The sequence below is a fragment of the Nannobrachium achirus genome (genome assembly GCF_963921795.1).
Source record: "Nannobrachium achirus genome assembly, chromosome: 12".
NCBI classification, from domain to species: domain Eukaryota; kingdom Metazoa; phylum Chordata; class Actinopteri; order Myctophiformes; family Myctophidae; genus Nannobrachium; species Nannobrachium achirus.
The window spans coordinates 39,526,204-39,553,448 of record NC_137832.1 but is presented as its reverse complement, the minus strand read 5'-3'; the positions used below and the strand labels follow the sequence as shown (position 1 = coordinate 39,553,448).

Below are 27,245 nucleotides of genomic sequence, written 5' to 3'. Positions count from 1 at the left end.
TGTGTATGTGTGTGTACGCAGCTGGGGTGGAGCCGGAGTGGATGTTAGCACAGGTGTATGCTAAAGGCAATAACATAACGTGCATAACAAACCACCTCCATGAGAGCAAATAAATGTGGGCTTTTTTTTTTAGACATTTAGTTCATCTCAGTTTTTCTCCCAGTGTCGTCATTGTGGCAATGAACACCTTGCAACACGTACACCTACTGCTTGATTTGGAATCATGTATGAGGTCTGGGCGGGAGCGCTTGCTTCCATTGACCATGATGGAGGCGCGCCGCCTCAGGCGACCTTGAGCCACGTGAGACACTGCCAAACGAGCGAGCGAGTTGCCGCGCCGCCGAGCGGTGCGAAGATGGCATGAGCCGACTCAGCGCCGTCTGACTTACATACACTGGGGTACAGAATAGTAAATCTTAAGCCCCCCGACTTTCGCCACCTCCGCGCGGTCCAAGCAAACACGTTACTACTCACCTGCCTGTGAGGAGCCCACACTGGGAAGACATAGTGCCTCCGTCCTATTCCTCACAGATGGGCGCGTCCCCAGACCCCTGCCCAGCCCTAACAAGAAAGCATCTCTCTGGTCTGACTGACGTGCACACACAAATGCAACGCACACACACACACACACACGCACACGCACACACACACACACACACACACACACACACACACACACACAGGCTATGACCCTTGCACGCACGTATGCACGCACGCGCGCACGCACACGCAGACACAAACAGGCTCTGACCCTCAGCAGTGCATCTATTCTCATCATAATCCTTCCTCTTGCAGCGGGGGGTTGTTTACTGAAAGAGGCATGAGACACAAATATTGACCGTCCCTAACTCTCCAGACTCTCCCTCAGTTTAATTCAATCAATCTCTGCTAGGCTGTAGCAGCACACTGCGGGCTTCAGGGAGATGAGAGAAAGGTAGAGCGACAGCAGGAGGGAGGGAGGGAGAAAGTAAAACGTGTGGGAGAGGGAAGGGCAGGGCGAGGGGAGGTGGGGAGCGAGCAGTGATGTAAAAAGTACTAAAATGTTTTACTTAAGTAAAACTATCAATACTGCAATATAATAATACTCTGATACAAGTAAAAGTCTGGAATTCAAAATTTACTTGAGTAAAAGTACAAAAGTATTGGCATCAAAATGTACTTAAAGTACCAAAAGTAAAAGTACTACTGTAAATGTTTGAATAGCAGATGTACAGATCTTGAATAGCAGATCTACAAGCTCACAACGCGTTGTGAGCTTGTGGATCGGCTATTTTCAAATAGCCTAGGTATAAAATAGGGCTAACGTGGATTAATGTATGTTTTATAATATAATGATGTATATCTGCAAAGTAACAAGTAACTAAAGTTTTCAAATAAATGTAATGGAGTAAAAGTACAATATTCGGATCTGAGAAGTAGTGGAGTAGAAGTAAAAGTACTGGAAATTGGACATACTCAAGTAAAGTACAAATAACTCAAAATTGTACTTAAGTACATTACTTAAGTGAATGTACTTTCCTCCACTGGCGGGGAGCGAGGGGAGGAGGGAGAAGCCAGGGCAAATAGAGTTAGAGACAGGCAGAGAGAGAGAGAGAGAGGTTAATGAGGCAATCAGGAGGAAAGAGAGTGGAATGATGATCAGGGAGGAAGAGCGCGTCAGAGGAGGCGACAGGGAGGGAGAGACGGAGAGAGGAGGACGGAGCAGTTATCCTTTTACACTTCAATTAATGAGAGAGTGGATGAGACGTACTGCTCTCTTAAGAGGATTGGTGTCTGCAGCTTTTCACTCACGGCTCTTCCCACAGCGAGGGCCAAGTTGGGCACGTCAGAGTCGGAGCCAAGACAGAATCAATACGCACACCAAAACACACTTTTCATATGATTTGACACTTCAGTCCAGCTCCAGCTCCAGTCTCTCCACTGAAGAGCACTGAGAGTGTGGCGTCATCATTATTGCACTGATAAGTAGTATTATAAGTAGTAAGTACTATTATTTGTTTTATATGACGAGATAACGGTGAGACACTTATGAAGCACTGACTGTTTCTATGGAAACGTATTTTTCTCGTTTTTACCTCTGTTTACCATTGCTTTGTAATGTTGACGCTTCTTATTTTTTGGCTTTGTTTTGGGGTTTTTTCTGTACACAACAGTACTTTTTTCCTTTTCATACTCTTACCTGTAACTACTGAACCTTAACTGCTGTGCAGCCTCTGGGCGAGCAATATGTATCTGTTGTACGGTTGCACCTATATCGATTATCTTCTTAGCCATTATTCTATCAATTAACTCTTTTGATTAATCAAACAAATACGTTCAAGTACAACATGAAATCAGCATGTAACTGCAATTTGTTCCTGTTCGTGGATGACTCAGCGATCCTGGTCTCGGATAGGGAACAAATTACAGGTCGAACAAGCCCTTAGCACTGAGCTCAGCAATATCTGCACTTGGGCTTTAACAAATAACAAACTGTCTTTACACCTGGGAAAAACAGAATTCATTATTTTTAGGTCCAAAAAAAGTCCCCAGGCTTTATGGTGAGAGTCGGTGACAATTACCACCAGAAAAGATGAGGTCACTTATTTGGGTATTTTGGGTGTTGTCCTGAGTAGGTCACTTGTATTGGAGAAAATGCATTCTATGATTCTCAAACACACCAAAACTGACCTAAATACATGCCTGTACTCAAATTATAATTGGACTCAGGTAATCTTATCCCTACTATCTTGCCTCAGAGGGTCAAACACACTCCCTCAGCGAGCTAATCCTAACCATGTGGGAGTGTCATCCTCTTCCCCCTCGCCCCCCCCCCCCTTTTCTGTAAATATATCTAGTATTGCTGTGTGTGTGTGTGTGTGTGTGTGTGTGTGTGTGTGTGTGTGTGTGTGTGTGTGTGTGTGTGTGTGTGTGTGTGTGTGTGTGTATCCTTTTAGCATAGCTTTTGTAACCTGTACTGCTAGATAGAGGCTTTATTTGTCCTTGCGGAAATTCTTTTTGCACCAAGCAGTCATCAGGAAACAAAATCACAACACATAACACACAACACAATACATGAATGACAAGACAGTTCACTGACAACATGATACAAAACAGGCTACCAGTCATAACATTTTATGCGCGGAACTGCTGTACTGTTTCCCAAACTTAAATCAATCAAAATCGACTGTTGCACCCCTAATCTATTGGATGAACTCTAAAACTTAACTGATGGTCAGTTCCATACCTTCCCATGTCAGGAAATGTAGCCAGCAGCATTCTCAAGAAATCCTGTGAAAGAAAATGACAACAAAATAGCACTGGTTTAGAAAATGGAGGGACCTTGAGCGGGAGAGAGTGTGAGGGGATAAAGCAAGAGGTACAAAAGAAATAGAGAGGCCTGCTTGTTCTAGGGTCACCAGCATGACCTCAAAGTGTGTTTATGAAACATTCATTACTTAGTGAGAGAGCCCAGCTTGCCACTGTAGAAGCAGAAGCCAGGTGGGACGAATCACACACGGGCACTGAAATGTGCACGGGCACACGCACACACACACACACACACACACACACACACACACACACACACACACACACACACACACACACACACACACACACACACACACACACACACACACACACACACACACACACACGGCCAGGTGTGATCACTCAGCCACACGGCCTCGGGAGGATAAACATATGTGGCTGGGCCGAGCTACGGTCATCAATCTGAAATGCGTTTGGAGTTCTTTGAACCATTGAAGCACTGTTACATTCAAATTAACGTTTCATTCCTTCAACATGTTCATGAAAATAGCAGGGTTAACAGTGATCGATAAAACATCAAATAAGAATGGTCCATAATCTTTATCAATGGTTCTTAAAGTGTCTGAGCATGAAAAAGATCACAATCAAGTTCAATTGACGATATTAACATGCCTGACATCTTATACTTGCTTCATACTCTGGGGGTGGGAAAACCCTTTCCTGTGCAAATATGGTCAGTTAATCAGGCAAAACATAATAATATCTACCTATTTCCTCCCACGAGGGAAATTCAGTATTTTCAGCCCAACCCAGCTGATTTGCTGCCCACAAGGAGCGCGTGAGCAATTTGGGGTTAAGAGTCTTGCTCAGGGACACACATCGACATTGCTACCCTGGCCTGGAATCGAACCTGGGACAAACAGGGGCTCTGGTTCCCCAGGCGGGCTCCCTAACCATTCAGCTATGCCGCCCCCAAATATAGGTTACATACAGTACAGGTTACGTTTATACAAAAAGGCTTTACCTGAGACAGAATGAGTTGCCCATGATACTTCTTCACAAAAAGTCGGAAGAAGTCCATGAATTGCTGTTCTCCCACTTGAGAGCCCAGGAACCTGAGGAGGAAGTATCCCTGGATGGAACACAAGAGACGAACACAACAAAATCCATCAAAGACAATAAAGTGGAACTCTAGAGCACATTCATATCCATAACTAAACAAAAAATGGCACTGCAGGACCCGCATTGAATAATGCATTTATAAATGACTGTATATGCCCCTTCATTCCCTTCGCTACTCTATCATTCCTACCTCGTGCACCCATAAAATAAAGTATAATGTTCCTTCCTTTCTTCTTGTTCATTCTTTCACTCCCTTCCCACCCTTCAATCCTCCTGCCAAGCAGGGCTATATCTTACCTTGAGATAGTGGACTTGCATGAATGTCTTGTCAGGGTTCAGGGCATGTTTAACCATGGAGGAGCCAGACTCACTCACCTGGCCCGTGTTTTCCATGTTGGGTCTACAGATAGAAGGGCAATAATAGACAGACAGCAAATCAAATACAGAGATAGTTAGAGAGACCAAAGAATCTCTGCCAGGATGCATGCCCTCCCCCCCTGCGTCTGTCTGGGGCATGTGATGACAATGTTTTGGGATTGAGTGCGAGTATGAAAGGCACAGGGCAGTGAGGGGAAAGGATGTACTGTAATAAAGACTGTCATTACATCATTATGGTGCAACAAGGGTAGACACTAGACAGGATACATGGAGACAAATCTTTGCATCGGTCGACTCAGCGTTGAATGCCTTTTGTAGATCATACACAACCATGCCACAATATTTCCGTATATCCTTTGTACTTTGGCTGACATTAAGGAGAAGGGCTAAATGCTCCATTTGGATTGCTGTGCTTAACTAATGCGCTTGTCTGTATTTAATTCTGTAGTGCCCTTTTACTTTGCTCTGTGGAGTTTGCAGTGTGATCCTTGCTGCCAATGTGTACAGCACTGTAGGCTATGTAGTGTGCTGTGTTGAAGTCAAGTGTGTGATTCATGGCTATATTCAGTTCTTTAAGCCCATGGCGTATAAGCACAAGCCAGCTGGTGTTGGTGCATTCAACATTCGTCCAGTAGTCAGGGCGAATGCTAAAGATTGTCTATGTTAATGCTCACAAAATATTTGAATTAATTAAGAAAGTGAATAATGAATATTCTAATATTTCCTATCCATTGCCTTAATCTAAATTGTATCAATCAAAAGGACATATTTCTCACTCTGGACTGCTGTCCTTTAAATCATAGCCATGTAATTATGGAATGGTAATAATAAAGAAAGTAAGGCTCTAGAAGTCGCATGCTGTGCCTCAGTTTAAGATCTACAGTAGTTAACTGAAAAGACTGATATAATATGGAGAAAGTTTGATATAACATTATAACTTAATACATTTTATGATATATTGCAGACATTTTCTAAGTGTGCATTCCTTCTCTCAATGAGTGCTTACTTTAAAGGCATGTAATTCATTAATACATTATTATATTTAAATATGCTGCGTTTCTTTTATTCGTCCTTTGTTTCTACTTCATTTGTTTTGTTTCCTGATACGTGTCTCTGTTTTCTGTACTGTATTATCAAATCACAATAAATCAATATACATATAGCACACACACAGTAATATTAATATATATATATATATATATATATATATATATATATATATATATACTGTATATATATATACATTACATATATACACACACACCAGTAAGATGCCTTAAGGGCGAAAAGCGACCTTGCCATAAAGGACGGAATTCGTACAGGACGGAATTAATTTGCAAGTGTGATTCGAGTTGTTTCGAGGTCCCAGAGTAGTCCGGTTAGGGTTAGGGATTAGGCTTGAGGTTAGCATTCACTAGGTTAGTGTTCACCAGCGTCTGCATGTTAGCGTTCACCGGTGTCGGCAGGTTAGCGTTCACCAGCGGCGGCAGAATAGCGTTCACCAGTGCCGGCAGGTTAGCGTTCACCAGCGTCGGCAGGTTAGTGTTCACCAGCGCCGGCAGGTTAGCCTCGGACTACTGGGACCTCGAAACAACGGGACCTCGAAATATCGATACGCGCCCAAGTTGCTGCCCACCACCCTGAAGGCTGGGGGTTGGAATCCATAGTCAACATGTCAGTTGCAAAACATTTATGTGTTATTGAAAGTTGTAACACTTAAATCAAAGTTATTTTTTGCTCCCAAATATGTAGACGACTGACTGGTCAACATTCCTGGTGAAGATATGAGCTCCGCTGAGCGTGTGACACTTTTTCTTTTTTTTTAAATATTTATTTTAGTCTTCGAGTTCCATCCGTCATGGCTGCCAGTTCCCACCTGATGTCATGTGGGAGTTCTGACTGCACCAGATCGTACTGAATAACTGCTAGCTTGCATAACGTCTTCAGACAAGGACTCAAGTCTAAGATGAACAGGTCACCACTGCATCCTCTAAAGACGATGATACGATCTCCCACCATGCAACAGAAGCCACCAATCATCCTCACTGGTCCTTCCCTCTTGGGCTTAACCTCCTTCCAGGAGAAGGTCTCAGGATTGAATTTCCACAGATCTTTTAAGGCTGCCCAGCTATAGTTCTCACCACCAAATATGTACAGCTCTCCATTGTAGGCAAAGGCTGAATGACTCTTGCGTTCTTCTGGAAGACGCTGTGCAGCAGGCGTGTTCAGCCAGCAGTTGGTCTCTGTGTCAAACACTCTGATGATGTTACCGTTAAAGCCCCCAAGTACAAACATCTTTGTCCCGATGACGGTGGCAGAGTGACGCGATGAAGCAGGTGCTGTAGTGCCTCTGGTGTTAATCAAAGTCCAGATCATTGTGGTCGTGTCCAACTTGTATGTGTCATTGGTCCATCCAGGCCGCTGGGTCGATCCTCCATGGATAAACATGACCTTCTCCAAGACACAGGCTGAGTGGTCGTACCTCCCCTCTGGAACAGTCCCAGAAACCCTGGGTTTGAACCATCCGTGGGTGTCGACATCAAATGCATAAAGCACTTTGCAGTAACATGTTTTAGTGCAACCTCCCCACATGTAGATGGTATCCTCTACCAGCACAGCAGTGTGGTCCTGGCGCATGCAGGGAACTTCAAAGGGACGTTCTCCTCTTCTAGTCGCCACTGGGGGCAACGTCCTCCATCTCAGAGACACTGTGTTGAAGAGGTACACGTTGATGTGATAATTTAGAGGTTCAAAAGGGTAACATCCAAATGAGTACAGCTTGTTCCCCACAGCCACTGCAGCCTGGAAACCATATTTTGTTTTTTCTCTCAAATTCACCGTCCAGTGCAACATCTGACAAACCTGCAAGACTCCGAGTAAGAACAGATCCTTAATGTTTCCCTCTGTAAACGAATGGAGTTGTATAATGTGCGCCACCATTTATATTGGATGCCAGTCTCGTGAGATCAGTAATCTATGATGTCATTATTGCGCCATGATCCACACAATCCAGAGATATGGGCCTCCAAAGATGTGGTTTTTCATTGGATTCGGCGGCGATTCGCGGCTACGTTCGCGGCTCACGGCCGGCATGGCTTCCCCAGGATTTGGACCACTGGATTTTAAATTTAGGCCCAGGCTTCAGAAGGCCTCGGATCATTTTATTCATTTCATTAAATATCCCGAAGCACACTGGACTACGTTCCGGAAGCGGCGCTGAACATTTGGTGAACATTGGGGGTCTCAAAAATGTATTTTAAACCATTTTTAATGGAATATATCGTCGGACCATGTAAAATGGCTAGCTGGCTAGCGTAGGACGAGCCAGGACCACCCACGACTATACAAGCAGCTCAGGGTAAGTCAATTAATAAAAAAAAAATTGTATTGGACTGAAAATATCCCGAACATGTTCGGGATAGGCACTAAATGAGTTAATTAAACACCATTATTTGTTTAATTAAACTAGAGATCCGTGTCCAATATAGAGAATTAAAGATCGGACAGGTGATAAATACCCATATGCAGCCGTATATATGCCTTAATTGATACCAGTAAGACGCCTTAGGACAAAAAGCAACCTCGCGCCATCTGTCTTGGCCATACAGTATATGGATTCTGTTAGTGTGGTTCTCCTAACAGGGCATGATCTGGGATACAATCCCTTTTATGCCCATATATGGAGATCCCTAACAGGATCCCTTTTATGCCCATATATGGAGATCCCTGCTCTGAGTATCTGAGATCACTGTGATGTCACCTGATTATGCCCATAAATGGAGATCCCTGCTCTGAGTATCTGACATCACTGTGATGTCACCTGTGACACACACACACACACACACACACACACACACACACACTTCAGATTTATAATGGCATACCACACTATGGTGTTTATATGACTTCACAGCGATACGCTCTGACTTTACAGCACATGACTCACAAATTATGCTTACATATGCCTGAACGTACTTACACGCACGCACGCACGCACGCACGCACTAAGAGAAAGGTATGCATCGCTCAGTCTCTCACATACAAAACATACAAAACAGGCATAAGTTGTCTTATTCTTATACACACACAATGGCAAGCACTCTGCACTATTGGGTGCATTTGGCTAGATTTTATCGGTACTAGGGATTCAATTGTTAGGCTGTAGCAAACATCCTTATCAGTCACTATGACAAGTTCAAATGACGTGCCATAATAAGAACTGATGCTTATTTGCATGTTGTTCCAAGCAGTTAGACAAACTTTGTCCCACTAACTTCACCCTGAGCTATGGATGGTGATCTGTACCCAATTGCCCTTATTGTTGCCATCACCTGGGTCTGAACTCTGTACAGGCACTCACTTAAGTTACACATAAATGATGATGACTGTGGGAGTTTCCCCGGTTGGACGTAGCGCATGGAAGAAACACGTTATTCCAACCAGATCCTTTTTGTGAGGGTACCGACCTACCCTATGGAGACGGAACATGCAAACTCCACCTAGGGTATGGGCACCGATGGCGCGGAGGAGAGAACACGCAGACAGACATTCTCTAAATCAGGGCTGCCCAAAAGGTAGATTGTGATCTACCAGTAGATCACAAAGGCTGTGCAGGTAGACCACATGACTTGCCTCTAAAACATTTAAATATAAACTAAAATCACAAACCCCCTTTTTTTGTGTATCTCTCACTTGAATTAAGTACAAGAAGGGCCTCTCAGCTCCCTTCATGGCTTCTCAAGTAAGAAAATCCCAAATGCAATGATTTGTTTTCAAGAGTCCGTAGCAATACAAAGAACCTTTTCCCCTTACTTTCCCCTTTCTACTGTTTTCCCTACTATTTAAGTGTGTTTCTTCTGTGTCTTACATGTAACGCCAGTGCCTCTATTCCAAAGCACCCTTAAGATAAATTGTTTTTTGGGAAGGTAGATCATGTTGAGCTGGTCATTTTAAAAGTAGCTCTCAAGTCACAAAAGTGTGGGCATCCCTGCTCTAAATGAATAGTTGGATGTTTAAAATATATAGAATTCATCAAAAGGTCCTACAAAAGTGCTCAGTACCGACGTCACTTCAGATGCCTCTATGTTGCTCCCTGGCTTTCAGCCAGTGCGAGAAAAAAAAACACATGCATTCAAACACAAATCCCACATCTTCACCCATGCACGAGGAAATGAACATGCATACAGTACAGAAGAGGCAATAAAGGGCAAACAAACAGGGTGCCGATGTGTGCGATGATAGTCTCAGTTAGCTGGTATTGATCAGGCAGAGCAGATTAACTCAGTGTGCCAATACGGGGGCCTTCAAGGATCAGCCCCCTGCAGTCGATACACCAGGCGCCTGAACCCCCCCCCTCTTCCCCCCCTCTCCCTCTCCCCAATCAATACACCCTTCATCACCAGGTCTGCACTCTCACACACAGGACCCAACGCACACACATAGACCACTGTGTGTACTGTACTAATGCAAGGGTCTTCAACAGGGGGTCCGGGACCAACTAAGGGGGTCCATCAGAGTTACTACAGGGGGTCCTCTTGAGTGATAGAAACCTTTTTCTCCTTTTTTATATTAACCACTTGAACCCTAGCTAGCGTCCATAATATATTCTGAGAGCTTTAGCCAAAAATAGTTGTGAGCTTGTAGATCGGCTATTTTTGGCAAAGAGGTTTGGTGTAGAGGGGGAAAAGAGCAGACTAAGTACTGAGAGAAAGGTCAAGTGTATTAGGTATGGACAGTTCAAGTAATTAAATATCTGAAAAATACAAATGGACATGAATCCAAAATACACTAATGATTGTGCTGTGAAATATGAAACTTATATGGAATCTATGAAGAGGTTGTGGGGGTCCCTGCTTCATCTCTCTCCCAACTAAGGGGTCCTTGGCCTGAAAACGTTGAAGACCACTGTACTAATGGACACAGTCTCACACACACACACACACACACACACACACACACACACACACACACACACACACACACACACACACACACACACACACACACACACACACACACACACACACACACACACACACACACACACAAAGAAACCCTTCCATACAACACTTTTTTGTTCACATACTTACATACTGTACAACAAGGACCATTTCACCCATTTTCAGCCAAGAATCTTCATAATAATTGTTCATAATGCTCATGCCAATTTCTGTATACTTACCCCATACTTACTGTGTTTCGGAGGAGGGCTGAGGACAGTTCAGATCCAAGAGGGATTCCAAGCTAAAACTATAGCCTCTCTCTTCATGGAAAGTTAGCATGCTGAAATAGAAGCCATTGTTCTTGCATTCATAAAAAAGGGTTTGAAATATTGTTTGAAATGACCAAACCTGCCTATCGATCTGAACTATCTGAACTATCCACAGCCCTCCTTAGAGACACAGACCTAATAAACAAAAAATGGTACCATCTTTTAATAAGCATTAGTGAGGAGCAAATATACCGTATGAAGATCGGTTTAGAATGGGTGAAGTGGTCCTTTACGTGTCTAAGCAAAACACCAGAGACACACACCGACACGCACAGTCACACTGCATATCAGAACAATCTGTTTCTTAGCTTTCTCCTATCAATCATTCAGTCAGTCCTCAATATGAGCCGTTTCCTGTTTCACAGGATCATTTACCTCAGTGGTTCACAAAGTGGTGTCCGGGGGCCCCCAGGGGTCCTTGAGGGGGTTCCAGGGGGTCCCCAGCAACAAAGGCATCGGCTATTTGAAAATAGACGATCTATCATAAGCACCGCAATGTGTGGTGATGCGATGCGTTGTGATCTTGTAGATCAAAACAATATTTTGAGACATTTTAACAACACAAATGAGGGTGGGGCCTTGGCACAAAATATATTCAGATGGGGGGGTCCCCACTCCCTGGCCAAATACATACTGTCATCATTTTGGAGGTTATTGACAGGTTTGAGAAGCACTGATGTACCTGATTTGACCCAGCCACCACAATACCACCACCACAATTCCAGCTAGGGCTGTCACAATTATTACATACTCGTCTAATCACAATTATTTGACATAATAACAATTATTTGGGGATAATCGTTATAATCGTTTACATGTTGAAAAATGTTATATGTTCAAACATTAAAAAAAATAGTGGAAATAGCCGATCTACAAGCTCACAACGCGTTGTATCAATGTTCTTTTTAAAGTGTAAAGTTGTCAAATATGTCCTTCTTTTCTTTGTATATTTAGGTTATGTGTCATATTTGCCATGAGCAACTTCAAGGCCTACAAGCCAAACAGAAATGTAATTGTCAACGATTGTCAACAATTAAATCGTTAATCTTAATTATTTGAGTGACAATTAATCGTCATGTAAAATGTCATAATCGTGACAGCCCTAATTCCAGCGTTACATGAAGTGTCACAATTTTCGAAGGCTTTTTTCACCAACGCCGTCTAGGCCTGGCTAGTAAGCAGATGACAAAGGCAGCGAGAGGAGAGACTAGAGGAGAGGACAGGGGTGTCACAAGGGGGGGAAAAGTGGGACTGAGTTACTAGGGCCTAAGGTGGAGGGGCCTTCATTATTTTATACTTTAGCTATTGAAAAATAGCAGATATATGTGAGCTTGTAGATCTGCTATTTTTTAAAAGTTGTGAAAACGTGTGCAAACACTATATGTATTTTTTAAGCGAACATTTCTAACTCAAATTTTGCTTCTGGGGGGGTCCCTGGAACTAAATATTTTGAGATGGGGGTCCGTGGCCAAATACATATCATGTTTGGGGTCCTTCATGTGAAAAAGCTTGAGCACCACTGACATAGAAACATAAGTTTTTCAAAAAACCTTCAAAGACATTTTCACGATCTTTCAGAAATAGCAGATCTACAAGCTCGCAGCGCGGCACTCGGTGCCGTGCTGTGAGCTTGTAGATCTGCTATTTTTCAATAGTTAAAGCACAAAACAACGCAGTGAATCCCTTGTACCCTGCAGGGCCCAGAATTTGGTGCGACACCCATGGGAGAGGATAAGGAGGAGAGGAGGGGCAGTGTGGGAGAACGGGCGGGAACAGGAGAGAGAGCAGGGAGCTGTTTGCTGAGCTCACTGGACTGAGGGAGGAAGTCATCAGCTTCCTGGAAGACTCAATTCCAAGGAATCATAGTGTGTGTGCGCGCGCGCGCGTGCGTGCGTGCGTGCGTGCGTGCGTGCGTGCGTGCGTGCGTGCGTGCGTGCGTGCGTGCGTGCGTGCGTGCGTGCGTGCGTGCGTGCGTGCGTGCGTGTGTGTGTGTGTGTGTGTGCCTCTCTCTTCTCTCTTTGCTGGCTAGGGGACTCATGGATAAAACCTCTCGTTAGCCATTCCAGTGGTTCTCAACCTGTGGGTCGGGACCCCAAGGGTGGTCCCCACATCCTTTTCGGGGGGGTCCCCTAATGACAGTAAAGGGACAATTTAAGAACTTTTTAATACCCTAAACTAAATTAAAGGAAAAAAAAATTGTCAAATATCTTTTTGTCACAATATTTTTATCTGTGGAACCGAGTCAAACTAAATGTAATGCTTCAGCTCCTACGATTCCAAGTGCTCGTCATGATTCGTAGGTAGTTCAAATGGGATTATTTTGGAGGTTCACGGCCTGAAAAGGTAGAGAACCACTGAGTCAAGCAGTCATCTGTTCCAGGACATCGACCAGCCTCCTGGTCAACAGGTGTCTGGTGACATGATCAGCCTATGGAGCAGCGTGAGCTACAATGAATGTAGCAGTGATTCTCTGCCATTTCAGGGTTCCCAGTTTGCATCTAGTTTAGTACCTCAATTTGGTACAATTTATCACTGGGACCCCGATTTGGGTCCCACAGTAAAATCCTGTGTTCATTTGTGTCCATTTGTACACTCTCAAAGTTACAGACTGTCTGGTGAGGGTTCCTTTGGACCGCTGGTTGTCCCCGGCCCCCAGGTTGAGAACCATTGCTGCAGCAGAACCATGGGGATTAACTATAGAACATTAGTTTTGTAATGACAATGTTTATATGGATCAAATACATCATATCACAGTCAAACACTGATGCTCATAACTGTTGACCAAAGCTCATTTTTGCTATACATCCATTGCACTTCTTTGTTTTCCTTTTTCATTGCGGTGTAACCCCCGCATCCACTCCCCTACTCCAAGCTGACCCACCGCCTTTCTGTCAGCCTGTCTGTACACTGATAAGACTGTCTTCTTTTAAGACAGCATGATACCGAGTGATGCTCAGCGTATCTGAGCATGTACGCTCAATGCGCATGTGACTGTGTTTGTGTGAGTGTGCCCGCGCACTACATATGACAAAGAATTATGGCAAAAAAGGGAGTCTTGAATGAAAAAGGGGCAGCGATGACGGAGTGTGCGTTTTTCCGAGCTTGTGTCAGTCGGTATTTGTGTGTCACACACACCTAGGGAACACAGAGGTTAGAGGGGGGTGGGGGGGGGGTTGATCCATCACCGCCATGTTAGACAAAAGCGTCCCACCCTTCCTGCTGTCCAGATCGCTGGATGGATGGATGGGTAAATCCCTCTCTTTCACCTTTTCTCTTTGGCTGAGATGATTGACTGTGATCCTTAAGAGAAATCGCTGCTCGCTGCCTTAGAAAATCACACAATAGCTCAATGTATCTCAGAATAAATGGTGCTCTTATCTGACTCGTAGGCAGCGCGCGCGCACGTGTGTGTAGCCACGCGCGCACCTGTGTGTTAAAGACCGAGCGAGAGAGAGAGAGCAGGAGGAAATCAGGAGCCATTACAGACAGAACTTAATGTCACACACACACAGAGACATGCGCACGCACACACACACACACAGCTTTATAGCTCTGCGAGCCATATCCTGACAAATTACGCCGGGTTGACTGTGGAAACCGGATAAGGTAGAGCTAGCGCTCCCAGCAGCCCAGTAAATCAGCAGGGAGAATGGTGTCTGGCCCGGTGTGCCCTAAATATAACTCATCTGAAATGGACTGATAAACACCTGCCCCCCGGGGGCCCCTGCTGGCTCAGGAGGCGTTGATAGTGACCCACTGAACTTGGAAAGTACAACCTGCCATTTAGCATGTGTGTGCCATGTGCACGTCCATCCATTTGCGTGTGCATGGTTAATAGGGTTGTGCTTGTGTAGGTTGTGTGTGTGTGTGTGTGTGTGTGTGGTCCTTGGTGAGGTGGTGTCGTGTGTCACAGACTGTGTGTGTGTGCCATCGAGAGTGAGTGAGTATACAGTAGACGTGCACTGGAGGTGTGTGCGGCTGTGCGCGTACAGTACGTGTGTGTTTCCGTACATTATGCCCTCCCTCAATATTTCTCTGTGCACGGTGACAACCAAGCGGTGTTTATTCAGATCATGTTTCACCGCAGCTGAAACGCAGCACAGTGGAGCCAGAGCAGGACTTGTGACATGCAGGCAGTCTAAACCCGGGGTCTTCAACAGGGGGTCCGGAACCCCTAGGGGGTCCTCAGAGTTACTACAAGGGTCCTCCAAATCTTTGTGTGATAGAAACATTTTTTGTAATAACCACTTGAACCCAAGTGTCCATATTCTGAGAACTTTAGCCAAAAACAATTCAGCAACGAGTTTTGGTGTAGAGGGGAAAAAGAGCAGACCAAGTTTATTAAGTATTGACGGTTGAAGTGGTTCAATATATGAAAACACAAATTGACATGAATCCAAAGTACACTGATGATCGTGCTGTCAAACGATGAAACTACTGTATATGGAATCTATGAAAAGTTTGTGGGGGTCCCTTCATCTCTCAACTAAGGTCTCCTTGGCCTGAAAAAGTTGAAGACCCCTGGTCTAAAGCCACATCGTACTGTGTTCATGTAACCAGGTGCATCCCTATTACGGGGATGAAAATAATAATAATACAAATAAATATATATATACTGTATATATATATATGGTTTAGAGGAGGCAACAAGTCCAAGTATAGAGCCGACCCCTCAAACATCCCACACGTTTTAACCAATGCATTTCCAAAACTTTCCACACCTTTTCCAGAATATTTAACTCAATTTCCAGGCCTATAATAACAATCATTCAGCACAATAATGAGTCTCTTATTCATTATGTGCAATGCCCAAAGACAGGCAGTGTAGCAAAAATAAAGCATAGAATATAGAATGGTTTATCGTTATACGTTGGTAAACATGCAGTATTTTTATGTATGTACCAAAGCCTGTTCCCAACCTTGGAGCAACCTGAATGATTGGCTACGTGTGACCTCCCAATGCACCCCATGTTCAGACCAATAGTTACATTAGCGATACCACTAGAGAATAACAAAAACAACTGCATGCCAAGGCTCAAAAAACAGTCATTGCGGTTGTGGGCCTGGCATTCAAAAAGGATTATTTCAGCCAAAAACTGGATGCAATCATGTAAACACAGCGTTCCTTTATGCCCCAACACGCTCCGAGGTGTGATTTTTTTTCCCCTCTCAAAAATAATATGTTATTATTTGTAGACGGGGGCGTTGCACCAAATTCTGGGCCCTGGGTACAAGGATTCACTGTGGGCCCCCCTTGAATGTTCTTCATAGGAGGAGGGGGTTTAACCCATTTAGACTGGGAACGCGCTATAGCGCATTATTTTGTGCTTTAACTATTGAACAAGCTCACTGCGTGGCACCGAGTGCCGCACTACGAGCTTGTAGATCTGCTATTTTTGGAAAAATCATGAACATTTGTGCTTTGAATATTTCAAATCTTTTTTTCTTTTTTTGTTGAAAAACCTATGTTTTCCATCTCGAAATATTTAGTTCCAGGGACCCCCCAGAAGCAAAATTTGAGTTACAAATGTTTGCTTAAAAAAAATACATACGGTATATTCAAAGATTTGCACATATTTTCACGACTTTTCAAAAATAGCAACTCAGTTCCACTTTTCACCCCCTTGCGACGCCCCTGTTTTTGGATACAGTACTAATGTGCTTTTGAACATAATCCGTAACCAAAATGTAGGCACGCATTTGTGTGTGTGTGTGTGTGTGTGTGTGTGTGTGTGTGTGTGTGTGTGTTGTGATGGAATTCCCCCCCTCCCGCTCCCCCTCGATTGTAGTTTCACGTTGTTGATTTAACCCTGTCAGGTGTGGAGAAATCCAACCCTGATCCACATAATGGCCCACAGGGCTGCCTCATAGGGGAACACCCTGATCCACTTCCAGACAGACATCCAGTATGAGCCACTATCACATTTAACCCTTTCACTAATACGCAGCTTCACACATATAGCTCCCCTTTCACAAGCATGGCATTTCACACTGAATAAAAAACATCACACTTGTCTTTAAGCACTGAAATTACCATTAACTTTATATGCATTCGTTGTACTTTAAATCAGGGGTCTTCAACAGGGGGGTCCTCAGAATTACTACAGGGGGTCCTCCAAATCTTTGAGTGATAGAAAGTTTTTTTCTCCTTTTTTTATATTAACCACTTGAACCCTTGTGTCCATAGCCGATCTACAAGTAGATCGGCTCTTTTCGGCAAAGAGCATTGGTGTAGAGAGGAAAAAGAGCAGACTAAGTACGGAGTGAAAGGTCAAGTTTATTAAGTATTGACGGTTCAAGTGGTTAAATATCTGAAAACACAAATTGACATGAATCCAGAATACACTGATGATTGTGCTGTCAAACAATTAAACTATATGGAATCTATGTACAGGTTGTGGGGGTCCCTGCTTCATCTCGCTCAACTAAGGGGTACTTGGCCTGAAAACATTGAAGACCCCTGCTTTAAAGCAGAGGATATTATTATATTCTCTATTATACTCCAGACATAAGGTATGATAATTTACCATCATGTAGAACACTTTTAAGAGGCAGTGCCACAATTTTGGTACTTTTTATGTTTGTAATTAGTCTATGGAGACGACATTACTACTCTAGCAACGCGGTGTGGTTAAAATGTGTGAGGATGTCCCGGACCACTTGGCTCCAACGTAGCCTGACTTGTGTGTTTTGCCGGTTCAAGTCCCGATCCCGGCGGCCTTTGCTGTGTGTCACTCCCCATTTCCTGTCAACCTAATGTACTATCAATAAAGGCATAAAAAGCCCCCCCTAAAGCTGGAAGCTTCTCTGTCAAGTAGAAACAGACTGGACTTCTGGTGCATCAAGACCTACTTATACCACCCATTACATTCATTTTAATATCTGATCACGTTGTAACAGTGACAAAATACATTGAGTTCTTCCTCAGTGTCTTGTGCAATAAGCAGCAGATGTGACATATGTACTGTATGAATTGGGTGGTCCTAAGGTCCCAAACCAGTATTCTTAGTGAACTGCTGGGCAAATCCACAGAAAAACTGCATTTTAAAACGTACAATACATTTCTTTGTTTAATAACACCCAGTATTAGGACGACTGCATAGGACAGTGGCACTGCATAATGTGACATCTAACTAATTCACTGATAATGGATTGAATTCTGCCAAGTACAGCTAACATTAGATTTGGGAGCAGTATGCAGCACTATTCAGCACCAATTAGGAGTGCGGCGGGCTTTGAATTGAGTCAGATTATAAATATTTAAAAATTGCATCCATCTATTAAGTGTCTCTAACATGTGTTGACATTGTGTTAAGAGCACATCATTAGCGAGCGAGGCACTGTAGTTAGAAGGCAGCGCCGCCAAGCATAAGTGCCATGAAATCAATGCAATATTGATTTTGCTGTCCTGTTGTGCATTTCTAGCAGTCAGCAGCAAACCTTTTCTACATGTGGTGAGCTGTTTTTGTTTAGAGACAGAACTAGGTTCCAGAATTTCTAACCTCAAATAGTTAAACCCCTGAGACAGCCTGACTGGGGCTTGAACCCATAATCCCCCTGGTGACACTGTGATTCCACCCTGGATAAAACAACCTGGGTGTTGGTCCCACACTGTCAAGATGAAGAGTGATTGTGTGTGATATGTGTGCGATATGAGTGTGATGTGTGTGCATGTGTGTGTGTGTGTGTGTGTGTGTGTGTGTGTGTGTGTGTGTGTGTGTGTGTGTGTGTGTGTGTGTGTGTGTGTGTGTGTGTGTGTGTGTGTGTGTGTGTGTGTGTGCATGTCTGTGCATGGGCACGTGCATGAGTGTGCTAAAGACATGACAGTACATTACACCTGGATATGTATCGTTTAGGCCACACCTGCAACCTGCAACACCTGCATCCTAGGAATGTGAATGCATGCGTGTACACACGCACCCACGCACGCACGCACGTGGTAAAGGTAAAGAAATGTATTCTGCCCCAAAAGCAATTCAACATACCTGTAAAGACTTAGTTAAAAGGCGAATGAAACCTAAGGTGGCCTCCAACTTAAAAAGGTGCCCAGAAGCCAGCACCAAGTTGCTACCATTTATAATGTACGTTAACTATGTTTTTGTGCTCAGTGAGGGGAGGGCACATGTGCTCGGCATAAACCTGTGGCCACAAAGATAATCAAAAATAAATAAATAAAACACTCCCTGCGATCAGTGGCTAGTACCGTGACATTTGAAGAAACAGTCATCCCCATATTTGATGACACGTTGCTTTTACACAGCAAACGAGGGCTGTAAAAGTATGAGCTGGTACTATACAAGAGCACTGTGTAAAGAAAGCTTTGTTATTTATAGAACTTCACATAAGTAGCCATTTCTGTGGTGGCAAAGCAAAGGCTTTGGGTTATCAGAGTATATTAAGGATAACCAGTAACCACTAAGCAAAGAATGTATGAATAGCCAGGATGGAAATTAGGGCTGCAACTATCGATTATTATCTCAGCCAGGCCGAGGTGTCCATGAGCAAGACACTTAACCCCTAACTGCTCGGCTCCCCTTGAGTAGCCTGACACTCAGCCTGAATTGACATTTCGTTTCACTCCATTATTCAGTCTGAAAGTGCCTCCCTCCAGAGCTGTTTCTGGGATGGGCGTTGCCAAAGAGGCAGTCTTCTGCGATTGGTTCACCGTCTGACCAACACAACAGTAGTAAAGCAGATGACGTAGTGTTGTTATGTGTGGCTGGCTAGTGGCTAGCCTGTTGCTTGTTAGTGCTACTTGCTAACCAAAAAAACAGCAGGAATAGGAGCACAATGAATTAGTAATCAAACTCAACATAACATGTCTGCTACTGATGTTTCATAGCGAGATCGATACGATCGCATTTTACCGCATTTTACCGCAACGCGATGTGTGCGGTCCGGTCCGGCGGCGGCGAATCACACCTGAGTTCTGGGAAAACCCCACCCACGCTGATGACAAGACGCTGATTCACAACGCTGATTCGCCGTATGGATTTCCAAGCGAGGAAAAGCTCTTCAGTGAGAGCAACACCAGACACCCTGAATCGCCAAAACAAAATTTTAAAGGGGTGTGGCTAGCGATTCAGGGTCTGAACCAGGCTACCCCCTGAGCACTCAATATGACCACCTGAGCAGCCAACAACTGGGTGAAGCCATAGACTGTAGGGTGAAGCCGAAACAGAATTTCCCCCACGGGGTTAATAAGGTCCACATACATTATATTTCCTGCACCGCAACAGGTTATGCTGCATAACAAGCAATTGCAGAGGTGTGAGCTTGAGTCCAGCTCTCACCGCGAGCTGTCATTTTATCAAGCAGAAGGTTAATACGAATTTATCAGAAACCGTTTTAGTAGTTTCCATTATTCATGGTCCACGGCCTTGCAGAAATCACGACCCAAAAACTATGGTGTAATAATAATGTACGTGTCAGCCTAACAATCGTACCACTGGAAGTCCATTTAGACTGACTGTTGGTTTGATCAATGGGTCACACACACCTAAGGACTTGTAGCTGCTCCTCCGAGTTGTGCAGCTCGTCAGAGAGTCGCCTCCACCTCAGCAGTGCCTTCAGGTCACACTGCTCTGCTGTCTCTAATGGGGAGAGCTGGAGCCATAGAAAGAGTAGGCAGGCAGGAGAGATGGAGGAGAGATGGAGGGGAGAGAGAGAGACAGAGAGAGAGAGAGAGAGAGAGAGAGAGAGAGAGAGAGAGAGAGAGAGAGAGAGAAGAGTGGGCGGAAAGAAAGTGTAGGAGGCAGCAGGGGAAGGAGAATGATTGAGAACAATAGATATAACAAAGAAAAAACATTCAGAGACAGATTCCAGTTTATTACCGTTTGAATGGAGACAATCTATTCAAACGCATTGTGAGCTTGTAGATGTGAGCTTGTAGATCTGCTATTTTTTGGCAAAGACATTTGATAGAGAGTTAAAAAAGACTGTATCAAGTACGTATATTATAAGTACATTTAACCAACTATGGAGGGTTTAAGTAGTTAGGCTCGGCATATAAAAGGTGAATTGATCGCAGTGCATGACGGAGGACGATATCACGATAAATTAAATCTCCACGATACGATTATCGTGAGTGTTTTTTATCACGATAAACGATAATATCGTCCCATCCCTAGTATGGACTTTACTGTGAAGCTGTTCCTTTCGGAAAGTCACATGATTAAATAGCGCAGACGTGGGGAGATACATTTCCGGATAATTGGAGCCGGTGTGTTGAAGTATGGGAGTATTAAATCTGTGGCAACATGAAAACCCTGAACGACATCACAACCTGCCCCACCTAAATGATCTGTTTCTGTGTTTCCACTGTCTTTATGATGGAAACGTACATAGACACAGATAAACACAGGGGCCTAGCACACTGCTAGTCTGTTCCATGTTGGAATTTAATGTTCCGTACTGATGACAGTCAACATGGAACTCCAGCTGCCCTGGGAAAGTTTTGGGAACCAAAATGGCGCCAATTAAACTTTAGCATGTCAGAGTGAGTTTGCCAGAGTAACTGTACCGTAGCTCTTTCCCAAATCGAGAGGATCATGTGTCTGTGGTTTGGGAAGCTGAAGGAGGGGCAGACGATGAAGGAGACTACCATATAAACATCACAAACATGAACCTAATCTGTCTTGATATTGTTTTTAATGATGTGTCTTTTAACCACTGAGATAGAGGGCTACTTTCCAATGGCCGATCTTTTCAAGACGGCTGCAGTAAACTGACGATGGCTACACTAAGCGTTCACTGATATTTCAGTACACATTTTGCTAGCATAGAATACTGTAGCTTGAAACGCAATACCACGGAATTCCCACAGCTTGAACCAATCTGAGAGCATACCATGTGATTGCACATGTTGAAGCGGCATTGCCTGTTTAGATTACTGAATCGAAAGAGTGGTGCAGTTTCAGGTAACATGCTGCATAGACACAGTATAAATGCAGTAAACATTTAAATGCCCCCCGGCCCGTTAGGTGGCCACCATCTTGGGCAAATTCTAATACCTGCTGAGCTTGGGCCCAGATGATGTCCTCCAGGTAGGTGGCAAAGCCCTCGCTGATCCACTCCTCTGTCCAATCTCTTGCTCCTATAGCCAGGCCAAACCACGAGTGGGCCAGCTCATGGCACAGCCTGGAACCACACAGAGACCGGCCCCTCTCACCGGCACCATCGGCACCCAACACGCTCTGAGAGAGGAACACAATATGGGGACTGGGGGGGAGAGAGAGAGAGAGAGAGGGGAGAGAAACATGAAGAAGGCGGCAAACAAGAACAAATGACATATGTTATTTGTGGGTGCTCCTGGCTGGCCGGGGAGCGACCGGACAGACTCAGGCCCACTGGATGCACCTCGCCATACCGGATCCAACGAGACTGCATTGTGGGATATGTGAAGCTCGCCCAGCCAGCCATGGGAGGAAAATGTTCTGTCATGTCATTGGCTGTCCTTAGGACCATCGGAGCCAATCAAAAGTTCTCAGGCTGAAGAACAGTAATCAGTTACAACTGTAAATACGTATAAATACATTATCAGAGAAAGATGCAAGGAGAATGAGAAAGAGGGGTACCGACGCATAGAGATGCAGACATAGGTAATAACTCCGCAAAGAGATCAAAGAAGTTATTGAGAGAATGCACCGCACCTATCATTAAAGAGGAGGATAAAGTCTCAATGACGCTATGTGACAGCTATGCGTGCGATGTATGTTCTTCGTGCATGCCTTGATGCTTGTATGGTTATGTGTGAGTACACAAATACTGTATGTTTGTATTTCCCTCAATCCACTTTATTCTGTTACTGCATTTGGCAGTGAGGACAGTTTAGTCATGGAACTGTCCGGACAAAACCTCGCTACCCGACCTGAACTAACATCAAGCAAGAACTGAATGTTCCTTGGAACTCAATTATCAGGAAATTACCCACCATTTACCTTTAATCCGTAGCATCATCTACAAAATACACCGTTTACCGGGTTATATTCCAGAACACTGTCATCATACACTAAAAATATCTTCACATTCATCCCCAGGCCTGAAGTCTTGCAGCATTAGTCAGATGTTTTTGGTTTTATTTGGCAGGGTGATATAGTAAATCTCCTTTCTCTCACTTCCAGTCTCCTTTCTCTCACTTCCACACAGTTTGCAGACTTTATCACCTAAACACCTCAAGCTAAGCAAAATGTTCATGCTAAATATGATTGAAAACATAACCCTTAGCTTGCTCCTAATTCTTTAATGACCCGTCTTCCTTACTAAAGGGTAAACAAAGCAGAGATGTTGGACTAGAGAGCGTATGGCACGCAACAAAGGACACGAATTGAAACCTAGGTTTGATCTTCACCCTTCCCTTAGCCCATCAGGAAATCTCATTTAAAAACAAAATTGTGTTAGGAAAGTAAATACAGTCCAGGCATTTAGCAGACATTCTTATCCAGAGCGACTTACAGTACAGCGTGCAAGTCTGGAGTAAGCGGCACGAACCAAGTCAACAAACAACAGGGTAAGCATTCAAGCAACTGGAGAGCTAAGAAAACTAGTACTGTACGTCAGTGGTCCGCAAACATTCTCATGTCACGGACCAACAAATTGATATGCATTTTGCCACGGACCCCCCCCCCCATCTGAAAAGATACTGTGCCAGGGACCACCATCAGAGATTTGTGTTAAATGTTTTCAAACTGGGGAGATAGCCCTTGGGAACGCATGCCTCGATCTGCACTTATTTACTGTAGAGAACCCCTGATCCGACCGGCACCGCCGCGCTCCCTGGTGAATACGCACGGCAAGTTTGAAGTCGATCTGTAAAACAATTCTTGAGATGCGTGAAGAACAGATACACACACATGCATTTATAGAGAGATTATTATTAATAAAGAAAAGACTCTGGAACAATGAATTGTGCAAGATGGGAATGCATGCATGCCCCGCCCGGTTATGCAATACACGTTGTACCCATTGTCGCGATGTGTCACGTTGTCAGCTTGTAGATGGACTATTTTGGAATCACCAAGAAAAAATATATAATGGGACGCCCTCGGTATCCATTTGTGGGTGACAGACCATTTTTTATGGGTAAAAATCCTATTTTCTTTTCCTACGGTACATTTAACTCATACAGTGCCATCCGGCCACAAGGGGTGCTAGAGTGCCAGAAATTTCTCCATTGACCTTCTTTATAGCTTTCGTCGACCCTCTCCCAACTGGCTTGTGTTTTCACTCCGGTCAATCCTATGGGTGTCCAGAGGAGGAAGCTAGCTGACACGTAGCCAAAATGCTAACCCATTTAGAAGCCCGATCTAAAGCTATTTCAGCCGCAAAAAACTTTCTCTTTGGGTCTGGGGACACAATCCGGAGAAAATCCTGTCTAAAGATGTGATTTATTATTGGAGTGGGCGGCGCGATTCGGCCGTTAGCGCGAATACGGCCCGTGGATGGCCGAGTCTAAGTCCCGGCCAAGGATGGACGTCTAGACCGGGGCTTCGTTGAGGCCTCCGATAAAATAATTCATTTTATTAAATATCCCGGACATGTTCGGGATAGGCACCCTGGAATACGTCGCGCCGCCTACAATGAACATTTGGTGAACATTGGGGGGGGGTCTAAACTTTATTTTAAACCATTTTCAATGGAATAAATCGTCGGAGCATCTAGCGTCTCTCGTTGGTGAGCGCTGGGCGAGCCGGGACCACCCACGTTGCTCCAAGCAGCTCGGGGTAAGTAAAATAGCAAATAAAAATTTGTTTTTGATCCCGAATATCCCGAACTAGTTCGGGATAGGCACTAAAAGGGTTAAAAAAATATATGTATTTCAAAGGATTTTCCACTCCCCCCCAAAAAAAGAAAGAAAAAAAATCACACCCGTGTGAAGTGGAGCTGTGTGTGTGTGTGTGTGTGTGTGTGTGTGTGTGTGTGTGTGTGTGTGTGGATCATGTGTACCGATTTTTGTGACATTTGAAGAAAATATGTAGGAAAAGGAGCAAAAAGTGTGTTTTGGAGAAAATTCAAGATGGCGGAAAATCTATCATGGCGCAAATGGGCGTGGCCTATATGGGGAGATGCGTCATGGCCCAAGGAATCCAGGGAAAAAATATTTTTAATTTTCCGACCTACGGTTCAAGAGTTACAGGCCAAAACGTAAAGTGGGGTGTTATGGCGCCACCATGCGGCCAAATGACACAATTATTTTTTATTTAATCCTTGAAATCATTATGAACCTCCTCTCCAAGTCTTGAAACTCTAGCCCCTATGGTTTGCGAGAGACAAATAATTGAATGTGAGTTTTTGCGATTCCCATTATAAGTCAATGGGGAAAATTAATTCACTAATAAATTAATATCAATTAAACTATAGAACCTTTCTCTTAGAAAAGTAATAGCCCACGATTCCCGAGTAAGCCGGTCGATTTGACATATGGCGCGAGTGTGTGGTGGCAAAACTGTGGGACTAGTGGCGTGCCGAAGTTTAGGAAGTTCAGGCTACATACAGACAGACACACACACACACACACACACACACACACAGACACACAGACCCACACAGCCACGTATAGGGAGCCTGTGCTTCACACAGCTCCAATAATAACTTTATTTTCTCTCTTTTTTTTTTTACACAAACACATCTACAGTAGCTGATCTATAAGCTAAAATATATAAAATATATAGATCAGTGCTTGTAGATGATCTATAAATAGATCTGCCATTTTCACTAGTTGGGGTCCCGGGGCAAACGTCTAATTTCTCTTTTGTGTCTTGAGCTAAAAAGTTTGGGAACCACTGAGCTAAAGGACCACTACGGGTCCCCGGACCCCACATTAAGAACCACTGCTGTAAGTGCTACAAGGTAACTAACTAGGATAGCAGGCAAGACATCTAGCATCTATCTAAAACACATACTTAGCATCTGTGAACAAGCAAACAATATGCATCTCACACAACAAGTCATCAAGTGCAGATGCAAAGAAATAAGTGCAAGGGGATGAACTGGGTTCAGAAAAGGTGAGTTTTCAGACTGCTGTGAAAAGGTTAGCTGAGGATACACGGCTGTTTGTCTTCCCATAGGAAAAAAGAAAATATAGCCTGTGTCAGATTAGAATTCACATACCTCAGGAGTGTTGATTTTGTTTGAGTGTGTGCTTGTACTGTATGTATAGTCTTTAAGGTGTGGAGAAATTCAACAATGCAGATGATAAGTGGCAGTAGTAGAGATATTTTTGTTTCCACAGAGAGATGCCTTAAAGCAACCTTTACATATGTTCAGTGGAGGAAAGAACACCAAGTACTCCAGCCCTATATACATTTCTGCCATTTAAAAATAGACGGTCTACAAGCTCAAAATGCATCGCATTGTGAGCTTGTACATCTGCTATTTTCTAAATATTTTTATACAATTTATACATTTGAAAACTTGTGAAACAGGATATTCTGCATACAGTACTTTTGGTACTTTAAGTACACTTTGATACCAATACGTTAGCATTTTTGGTACTCAAGTCAATTTTGAATTCCAGACCTTTACTTGTAACAGAGTATGTCTACAGTATATTGCAGTATTGATACTTTTACTTAAGTAAAACCTTTTCCATCAGTGCATATGTTTGTATGTGAGTGTGTGTGTTTTGATGACCAGACATTTAACAGCCTTATTGAACCTTTCAGCCAATAAGAGTAACTTATCAAAGCTTTGAGCCAATCAGAACTGAGAGGAAATTCCATTATATATGTGAGTTTGTGAATTCTCTTTAAATGTTGCTTTTCCTAAAGTACCTTTATTATGGGTGTTTCACCCTCTCAACACTCCTTTCCTATTTATCAAAAATGTCAGGTTGGATTAGCATTTGGAAAATATTTTCACTAAACACACACACAGAGACTAGCTTGCCAAGGGAGAACAACTTGAAATGTGTTTGGCGCCTCTCATTCACTCTCTAAGCCCAATAAGATTCAGTGATGCTGCAATAGTTCAATCATATTAATTTGATTTTATTAATGCCAAATCACAACAAGTTGTCTCTCAAGAGTCAAGACACTTTACATATAGAGTAGAGAGACAAAGTTTGCCCCTAGTAAGCATTTGTGAGCATTTGGGCAAAGAGAGTTGTCCAAACTAATCAAAAATGACTATAGGCTACAAGGTATGTAACATCCATTTTTATAATAACCCCATTCTGAATCACAGTGTGTCGCTGCTCTAGGCCAAATGCAAGGAAAGTGCATTT

General features: G+C 43.7%; 2 protein-coding genes across 2 annotated transcripts in view; both read right to left on the bottom strand.

The window, feature by feature from the left end:
* Positions 1-27,245, bottom strand: part of aopep (aminopeptidase O (putative)) — a 132,446-nt gene that overhangs the window by 72,535 nt on the left and 32,666 nt on the right. Inside the window, exons 7-11 of the mRNA XM_080738633.1 lie at positions 22,036-22,243; positions 20,523-20,629; positions 4,672-4,774; positions 4,277-4,384; positions 3,227-3,270 (exon numbers count right to left, since the gene is read on the bottom strand). Coding sequence (XP_080594759.1) covers positions 3,227-3,270; positions 4,277-4,384; positions 4,672-4,774; positions 20,523-20,629; positions 22,036-22,243 — 570 coding nt within the window. The remainder of the gene's footprint in view (positions 1-3,226; positions 3,271-4,276; positions 4,385-4,671; positions 4,775-20,522; positions 20,630-22,035; positions 22,244-27,245) is intronic.
* On the bottom strand, positions 6,517-7,605 carry LOC308294947 (kelch domain-containing protein 3-like; the record flags this gene model as incomplete). The annotated part of the gene is made up of 2 exons (XM_080737884.1): positions 6,517-6,525; positions 6,769-7,605. The coding sequence occupies 2 exons, from the start codon at positions 7,603-7,605 to the stop codon at positions 6,517-6,519; spliced, it is 846 nt and encodes a 281-aa protein (XP_080594010.1).